The sequence below is a fragment of the Monodelphis domestica genome, chromosome 3 (assembly GCF_027887165.1).
Source record: "Monodelphis domestica isolate mMonDom1 chromosome 3, mMonDom1.pri, whole genome shotgun sequence".
Classification (NCBI taxonomy): domain Eukaryota; kingdom Metazoa; phylum Chordata; class Mammalia; order Didelphimorphia; family Didelphidae; genus Monodelphis; species Monodelphis domestica.
In genome coordinates this window covers 509665328-509675002 of record NC_077229.1, presented here as the reverse complement: position 1 = coordinate 509675002, position 9675 = coordinate 509665328, and the positions used below count along the sequence as shown (strand labels likewise).

Below are 9675 nucleotides of genomic sequence, written 5' to 3'. Positions count from 1 at the left end.
GCTCAGGTAGGATCTCAGGATCTGGATGTTGGCTCAGGCATTGGTTCCTGAATCTTGGACAGTAGATGTGGGGTGGTGTGTTTCTCACTCTTGGCTTGCTCTTCCCTCCATGCTGCAGGTTCTCACTAAGTCTGCTCTCCTCTCACCCCAGTGCCCTAGACATTCATTGCCTACCTTGTGGGTTTTGCTTTTCTTGAAAGTTGTTTCACTCTGTCTCCTTATTGGTTCTTTCACTCCTGTATTTGTTTTGTGGCAATATTTTAATCTTGGTCAGAGAGGATTCTGCTATCTTGGCTCCACTCCCTTATCCCTTAAGTTCCAAAAGGATAAACATCACAGAAGTAGTTTAAGCCCAGGCTCAGCCTTTCTATGATACTCTGTGTTCTTTAGCATTCATGTGCACATGATCTAATGCGTGCCCAGGTGAGGAAAATGTATCATTTGCAACTTAACAAACAAAATCTTAGAAGGAAACTTAAATCAGTCTTACAAGATTGGAAACCAGAGATGGGGAAAGAAAGAGGGACCCAGCAAATCACTTTTATACATCTACTGAGTCAGCAATTCTTCCTGCTTTGCAATGAGACAGGAGATTCTCTCATTACATAGTGTAAATCCTTTAGTACTGAGTCACACACAGCCAGAATCAGGGCTACTAAATGGTACTACATGGTAATTTGGGACTAGGAATGATGACTAAGCTGCATATGGGGAGGAGAGAGATATCCCTGCTATGTCTACTACTTGAATTGAGCTTTAAAGGCAATTAAGGGTTTTTATTTTATTAAAAAAAAAACACCTTATCTTCCATTTTAGAATCAATACTGAGTATTGGTTCCAAAGCAATAGAGCAGTAAGAAGTAGACAATGGGGATTAAGTGACTTGCCCAGGGTCACACAGCTAGGAAATGTCTGAGATACCTAGCTACCCCTGAAAATAAGGATTCTTTAAGGCATAAATGAGAAATGTGTGCATTCTAGACCATGCAGAGGTATGCAGATGGGACATAGATTGTCATCTAAGGGGATTGTGGTAGATTAAAGATGAAATAACAATATAAAATGAATATAAAGAAGAAATAACAATATAAGCAAAAAATTGTTCTTCTGAGCATATTGATTTATTAAGCAAATCATGCCAAGTGCCTAACAAATTAGGACCAAGTTCTTTCCTCAGTTTACGTATGGGACCTAAATACAGGGGGAATATAGATTTTTATACATTAAAAACCATTAATGGAATATGGCAATTAAAAGAAAACAATGCAACATTAGGTAATGTGATTTCTAATTGAATGAAAAATTAGAGACCTTCCCAGGTGGGAGTGAGAGAGTGAACAAGTACAATTTCCTGAATTTAGAAAGACACATGACTCACTCTTCCCAAATGCCTGAATACAATCAAAGGAACATGGGAAAAATAACCGATTGATCATGGGCAGCTAGATCACACAGTGGATAGCACCAGGCCTGTAGTTAGGAGGATGATGTTTAAATCTAGCCTCAGATACTTCCTAGCTGTGTGACCCTGGGCAAGTCACTTAATCCCACTAGCCTAGCTCTTGCTGCTCTTCTGTCTTGGAACTGATACTAAGACAGAAAGTAAGAGTTTAAAATAAAAAAACAAAATAAAACTGATCAGTATGGAGCCAATTTTCAGATAAGACATAGGCAATGTTTGAGATGTATAATTATGAAAAAGATTTCTTATCTATCTGAGGATCTGTCTATGTTTTCTGGTCAACATAAGCAACTACATCCTTGGTTAGAAGTGCCTTCTCCCTTCTTCAATATTTTGTGCCATTCTATTTGAACCTCTTATTCGCACCTATCTTATTATTAAATGCATTAGTTATTTGCATACTTATCCCATTCACCCTATTAGATTTTAAACTTCCTGAGATCAGGAACCATGCCTTATTCAATCTTTTTATTTCCAACATTTAGCAAGATCTTACAAAGATAATTAAATGTCTATTGAAATAAATTGAGTTTGTTAAATTTATTATCTTTATTCATTCCAAACTGCTCTCTCTCCCTTCTGTCTCTTGGGCTTTATCTCATATCTCTCCTTCCATCTCTTGCTTAGTTCCTCCTTTTCATAATAATGCATGAAAAGTAATTGTGACATCAGCAACTCTGTCATTTCTACGAGGGGGAAGGGCTAGATGTCTCACTTGCTTTTTACAGATATGCAGTGTGAATTCAAAAGAATTACGATTCTTTTCATTTGTTTTTATAATGTTCTGATACTTCCTCCTCTCTCTGGGTAACCATTGCATATATGGATTGATTAGAGGACACGCAGGCAGATCGTCATTGGTACTTTTCTCTCCCTAGTCTCTTCTCATGGGATAAGGACAGTGATGAAGCCCACAGGACATACACTCATGAGCAGACTGGTTTGCCAGTTAGCTGCAGCTAACCTCTTCCCAAAAGTTTTCTTGGGTCAATTGCTTTCTCCTTTTGCACTAGATGATCAAATTTTAGAGAGTGCTGACAGACTGACACTCCTCCAGGAGATAAAAATAATTGAGTTGACCTCTTCATTAGCAAGAATAATTCATTCAGAAAGGAAACTACCATATCACAGCATTTTGTAAAGCTTTAAGGAGAATAAAATGGCTTTTGTCAATCAGGAATTTATGTGTATAACTGGAATAAAAAGCTAAGGGTACCATCTACATTAAAAAAAAAAAACTCAATTAATGGAGAAACAGTCAAAGTAATTGGGTAGAACTACCCTCCTAATTTTCCAGTTGTTCTTATACTTATCTCACCTTGATGCGACTGCTGTGAACTTCCTCTAATATACGGAAAGCATGCAAAGTATGAAGAAAACCTGGAAAGAGGGCATGGTCAAGAATAATAACCACACCATCAAGTCAAAAAGAGGAAGGAGAGAAATGACAGCTCAGAACCAACATTGGGTCAAAAATCAGCCTGAGAGCAGGTGAAAAGCAGGCATCACTAGAAAAGGTAAGACCTTTGCCGAGGGAAATAAGAAGGAAGTTTATTTGTAAATGACCAATGTTCTATTTTACCAATGAAAACTAGGTTTGATTTATGTCTTGTTCGTTTTTGTTTTTGTTTTTTTCTTTCTTGGAAGAGGGGGATATCCAGCCCAGACAACATCTGTAGCAAAACAAAAGTCATTTGAAAATTACAATGAATTTATGCTTTTCCATATTTATGAATATTCACTAGTGCCAAGAGGTAATCCTCTGAGGATACTTAGATTTCAGATAACCACTTTTTACTATTCTAAAATTTTTCTTCTTACCATTTTCCCCTTAATGAGAACTGAGCAGAAACCGTACTTAAAGTAATTCTGAAGTTGTTTGATTTTATAATATAGTTTAATGAATAAAAAGCTAACACTGGAGTCAGGAAGTTCTGGGTCTGGGTTCCAGTCTAGTTCCTAACATACTGGCTTTGTGACCATGAACATGTCATTTCACTTCTCACTGTAATCCACAACTATCTAAAAGGATTAGTTGCAGAGAAGGTGTCGACCTTCATTGGCAGTTTCCTCCAGCAGTGAAATCGCAGATTCAGTTCCTATTCCATCCTCATCTTTGATTTTACTGAAAATGAATATGTTCATAAGCAAACCTAATGGTATTGCTTTATTTGAAAAAACAAAAAAACACAGTGCTTCATCTCTTTGTTCTGGTAAACTAGAGCTGGAGGATAATTCAGAGATCATTGAATCCAGCCTTTCCCATTGTATGGGAGTAAATAAAGACTCAAAAGGTAAAGTAGATTGCCCAATATTATAAACTTAGTAAGAGACAGAGTGGTGACTAGACTCAGGTTTTCACTTTCCCCTTTCAGCAATCTATCTGTATTTGAAGAGTCTTCGTTCAATAGACCACTTTTCTACGGAATCATGAAGGCAATCAGCATTAAGTGCTTATTATGTATGCTAAGGTCTTCACAAATACTACCTTATTGATATTATTATCCCCATTTTACAGAAAACTGTGGTAAACAAAGGGTAAGTTACTTGCCATCTGTAATTGAGGCTGAATTTGAACTCAGGTCTTCCTGATTGCAAGCCCAGTGATCTATCTACTGAGCCACCTAGGTGCCTCTGAAATGTTCTTCTGAAATATTTTTAGGTTTTACACACAGAGAAAGAGAGAAAGAGAGAAAATATTTTGTGTGTTTATATTAATTATTATATGTGATCTATATTATATACATTGTAAATTATAAGTATCTGTCTATGTATATATGTATTTATGTGTGATGCTTTGTGACCCCATTTGAGGTTTTAAAGGCAGAGATAATGGAGTAGTTTACCATTTCCTTCTCTAGCTTAGTTTACAAATGAGGAAACTGAGGCAAGCAAGGTGAAGTGACTTGCTCAGGGTCACATATTAAAAAGTATCTGAGCACTATTTGAAAGCAGGTCTTCCTGACTCTAGGAAAGCATATTACCTAGTTGCCCCTAACAACAGCCCCTAAAGTAAAAAGGATTGGATGAAATGATAAATGATCTCTAAATTGCCTCATCTCTCTCTCTCTCTCTCTCTCTCTCTCTCTCTCTCTCTCTCTCTCTCTCTCTCTCTCTCTCTCTCTCTCTCTCTCTCTCTTTCTCTCTCTTTCTCTCTCTCTCTCTCTCTCTCTCTCTCTCTCTCTTTTTCTCTCTCTCTTTCCTCCTTTTCTTTTTCTGCACCTTCTTTCTTTTCTCTCTCCTCAACCTCTCCCCTATCTTTCTCCACTGATAGATGTGTGTATATTTCTCAATATGTGTATTTTGATGACCTCTTAGCTTCCATTCAACTCTTGTGAAGAAGTGAACCTTAGAAAAACTATTTCCATACAAGAACTCTCCCGGTCCAAATATACCAAAATGGGACATAAAATTTCATTTTCCTTTCAGATACAGAGGGGAAGAGAGCTTGCCATCAAGTTCATGCCCAGAGGCAGCTTTCAAATCAACCATCAGTTTGAAGTTGTGTTTCACACTCTATAACAAATTCTCTATCAGTAAAGAACCAAAAGGTGGTGCCAAGAATTTTACCTGAATGTTCCTAGTGGTTCTTCCTGAATGGCCATGTACCCTCTGGGGCTATGGAATTGAGGTTATAAATGATCATTAGACTGTTGTCTTAAAAGAAATTATACTCTTTTGGAGGAACATTTGAAATACATAACTCACCTTTCTTGGCCTTATTTTTCTCATTTGTAAAATGAAACATTTGAACTAGATGATTTACAATGTCACATCCAAAACCAAATTCTATCATTGTGTTAAACTAATTTAAAGTGATATTGTAAACCATGACAGCAATATAAACTTCCAGACTTTAGGCATTTCCTGGAGAAAAAAATAAATCATGCTATTTTTCTTTGAATGGGAGTAGGAGGGGGGATATTATTTTAATTGATTTTTATAAGACTGAATAAGCTCTTAAATGGAGAATAAAAATGGCAAATAATTTTATGATCAGTAATTGCTTAATTCACATGATATCCCTGTATATTTTATCCATTTTCATTTTCTGGATGGGACAAGAGTCAAGCTACTTGCCAAGCATTGACTGCTACAAATAGCAGAATGGGTACTACCCTTCTGTTTAAGTTCTATGAGTCTCAAATTTGGAATCTTGTACCTCTGAAATGAGGGCTATGCATATTATACTTACTTTCAAGGTAATTTTAATCTTCAAAAGCAAGACTATAGGAATACATTATTAAAAAGAATTTATCAGTTGCTTACTATGTGCCAAACACAGTGAGAACTTTGTAAACCTTAAATATGACTGTTATTTTTTAAGTGATAATCTCAGATGATTCTAAGATTTTTGTGCTTGTGGGAGTCAACTAACTGGGCTCTTTCATGCACACACACAGTTCTTAGAAGAGTAACTGATGCAGGTATAGTATTTATTCCTGTATTTTGAATATGCAAAATTAAAAAAAAAAACCCTTCCTAACCATTATGCTCATAATAAAATCTCATGAGAAATAGATAAATTATAACTGATTTTTAAAATACATTAATTTTTTAAACTAATGTAATATGAGGAAAGTTTGAAGTATAATTAATGAATAGATATTGAGACCAAGACAATGTTATTTGTTCCTGATTAAACTTTGATTTTGTTAGTCTTGATCAAACAAAACATGAAAGAAATTTTACAGCCTTTCAGAAAGATTTGCAAAGACAAGACAAATACATAAAATTCCACCATAACTAATAGCATTGCAATGAGATAAATATTGGCAGAAAGGCTATTTTGTTGATCAAGTCACAACTAAAGCATGTTTATAGGATCACTCTACTCTTTTAAAAACTTTATTACTTTGCAGGAAAGTCTTAGGGAGAGAGAAAAGAGAGATACTTCTATTTCTTTTGACTGAGGGTAGTAGTATCATAGATCAAGAGATGGAAGAGAATTTAGAGATCATCTAGTCCAATTTCCTCGTTACAGATAAGGAAATTGATTAGAAGGGAGCTAATTATCCTGCTCCAGGTCATTCATACTGTAAGTAGCAGATTTTCCGGTCCTGGGATTTCTCTTTCAGTTCTCTTTCCATTAACCCATGTTGCCATTCCATGCCACTCTTCCTCTTTAATTTCCCACATACCCTTCTAAGAAATGCTCCAAAATTTCCAAACCATCTTCCCAACAACAACAAATCCTGGAACTTGGAGACAAAAATAGTTGAAAAGCATATCAAACAGAAAAAAATTAAAAATTATTGACAAATGAAGATCATTGTGCTATATTCTTGAGACATGCAATTTAGATGGCAGCCACTACTTCTTCATGGAGCTTAGAGTCTAATAAGGGAAGACGACACCAATATTGATAGTTTGAGGGCAGTTCGGTGATGGAGTGGATAGAGCACTGAGCTTGGAATAAGGAAAACCATTCTTCCTGAGTTCAAATCCAGTTTTAGACATTTACTAGCTGTGTTACTCAGCGCAAATCATCTAATCCTGTTTGCCTCAGTTCCCTCATTTATTATAAAATGAGCAATAGAAGAAAATGGCAAACCACTCTAGTATCTTTGCCAAGGAAACTCAAATGGGGTTAAGAAACTGACACAACTGAAAACAACTGAACATAGACAGCTAAGTTACACAGAATAAACAGTAAGTTTATTAGGGATAGATAGGCTTGGGAGAGCACTAGATCTAGAGTTAGAAAGACCAGAGTTCAAATCTGATCTCAGACACTTACTAGCTGTGTGACTCTGGGCAAGTCACTTCATCTCTCTGCTTCTGTCTTCTCAACTATAAAATAGTGATAATAGCAGTCCTTACCTTTCAGGGTTGTTGTGAGGTTTCGATAAGATAATATTTTAAAAGTGCTTATCAAAGTGCTTGGCAATAGTAGATGATATATAAATGCTTCTTCCCTTTCTGCTTTTCTCTGTGATATCAGTGATATAAGGCACTCTTGGATAAGGAAATTTCCTAGATTAGGGCATGTCAGCACCTTCTATGAAACTTAGAGTCTTAGGGAGATGCCAGGACAATAAGAGCTTAAGTGATTTGCTCAGGGTCACAGTCAAGGGCTGGACTTAAACCAAGGTCTTGCTGAGTGAAGTTCTCTAAAATCGTGGTCATGAGTCCAGGCATACCATCATTCCATCATTTCACCCCTACTGGATTCATATCCCCCTTTTTTTTTTAAATTTTCTAATTAATGGTATAAACATGATTATAAGCCAAAATGAGACAATTATTTTCAATTGGGCTCTGCAAAGAAAAAGCACTCACCTAGTTAACAATTTTCTTAGTCATATGCAAAATTGAATGATGATAAACCATTGAGTTTGTAATAGTAATTTAATTAATGTTTTCTACAATTTATTGTAGGTTTCCAAATGACAGATCACTCAGCTTTCTTCTTCCTGCATTTTCTCCTATGCTATCTTCACTCATCCCTCTCAACTTCCCATTGTGAAAAATATGTGAAGAATAAAGCAGTGAATTGGGTTTCTATCAAAAAAGAAGAAAAATATCTATACCTGAATAACTGTGATGTGAAAACGATACAAGATTACCAAGACAACCATCTGTCTGTGTTGGAATTGCTCAACTTGTCATTTAATCAAATAGAGACTTTACCTAACCAGTTCCTCTCTGTAACCAAAAAAAATGTAACTCTCTACTTGGAAAACAATAACCTAAAAAGTCTTCCAGGATCAATTCTGCAAAACAAAAATCTGAAAATATGTAGCTTGGATTGCATCAATGCTATTAAGGATCTCCATGAGCACTCTGATATTAGTATTTCTAAAGCTATTTTTAAAAAATGTGAATCTTTAAAACTTGAAGCTATCATTGTACCTCTCCTACTTGTAATTCTGCTCCTCTGTGCCCTGGGCTTGGTCTGGTATTGGAAACGCTACCGCTACCGCTACTCACGTAATTTTGCTCTGCGAAAATTTTTGCACAAGAAAAGGCATCAGAATGCATTTGATTCACTGCGTACACCACATACTCCCACTGAATATGGTGGTCCAAAGCACCTGACACCGAATCAAATAAAAGATAAGCCTTCTCTTCTGTATAGGAATGATGCAGACCAGAGTTATGAAAATGTGGAAACTGGCCCTCTGAGATGTGCAGAGGAATGCTTGACAGGTCTTTATGAAAATACAAACCAAGTCAATTCTGAGGAGCATTTATATGGAAATGAATCTTCATCTGAATATTATAATGTCCAAAAACCTCATTTGCTCAATTATCCTCCAGTCGAAGAGATATATATTCTTCCAGATTAGTAATACTGGTTCATATCATTGAATTTCTCTTGAAAAAAAAAGAAGCAAAATTCATTTGTGTTTTATGACCTAACTAAAATGAAATATTAAATGTAATTGCCTTTCTTCTATTTTCACCTTCTTGGGACCTTAGCACACCTTTGCCACTATAACCCAAACTAATTGACCTCCCTTTCTCTTACCTTCCTTCTATAATCAGTTCTGATGATTCTATCTTTACAATATCTCTTCCATCTCTCTCTTCTTTCTTTTCATTTGTCTCGACTTTTTCCTGTTTACTAGAAGTCAAGTCAACAAATGTTAATTAAACATTTGCTATGCGCCAAACACTGAAAAGGAAAAAAGAAAAAAAAAATTGTCCCTCCCTTCATGAAGCTTACATTCCTGTGGGGCTAGACAGCATACAAATAACTGTTTACAAACTCTTTCCATTCAAGATATATACATTGGCAATTGTAGATCATTCTAACCTCAGAATAAGATTTTTGATGTAGTTTCCAGATTGACCTGCATGCTTCTAGACCATCCTTTATTTTTTTTTTCTTAAATCTTTACCTTCACTCCTGAAATTGATATGATTCTAATACAGAAGAAAAGTAAGTGTTAGGCAATTGGGGGTAAGTGATTTGCCCAAGGTCACATAGCTAGGAAGTTTCTGAGGGCAGATTTGAACCCAGGACCTCCTGCATACAGACATCATGTTCTATTCACTGCGGCCACTAGCTGCCCCAGATTGTGTCCTGATTTATCTTTCACACCATTTTCAAAGTAACCTTCCTGAAATTGCCTTTGGATCATGTAACATACTGAAAGTAGAGTCTGTTTCCAATTGTTTATCCTCCATGACTGAAATTTTATTATAATGCCATGGATGGCGAAAGCTAGGAAAACCCTGAGAAATGACCAAATTCAACTTCCCCT

The 9675-nt window shown here is 36.0% G+C and overlaps 1 protein-coding gene across 1 annotated transcript; it reads left to right on the top strand.

Moving 5' to 3' along the window:
• Window positions 1-1946: 1946 nt before the first annotated feature.
• GAPT (GRB2 binding adaptor protein, transmembrane) lies at window positions 1947-8850 on the top strand. The gene is made up of 2 exons (XM_007486355.3): window positions 1947-2979; window positions 7844-8850. Exon 2 carries the CDS (start codon window positions 7852-7854, stop codon window positions 8752-8754), a length of 903 nt encoding a protein of 300 aa, XP_007486417.2. The 5' UTR covers window positions 1947-2979; window positions 7844-7851; the 3' UTR covers window positions 8755-8850.
• Window positions 8851-9675: the final 825 nt, after the last annotated feature.

What these genes read in the sequence shown, in the direction of transcription:
- GAPT (XM_007486355.3), top strand. Translation starts at nt 7,852, where the DNA reads ATGACAGATCACTCAGCTTTCTTCTTCCTGCATTTTCTCCTATGCTAT.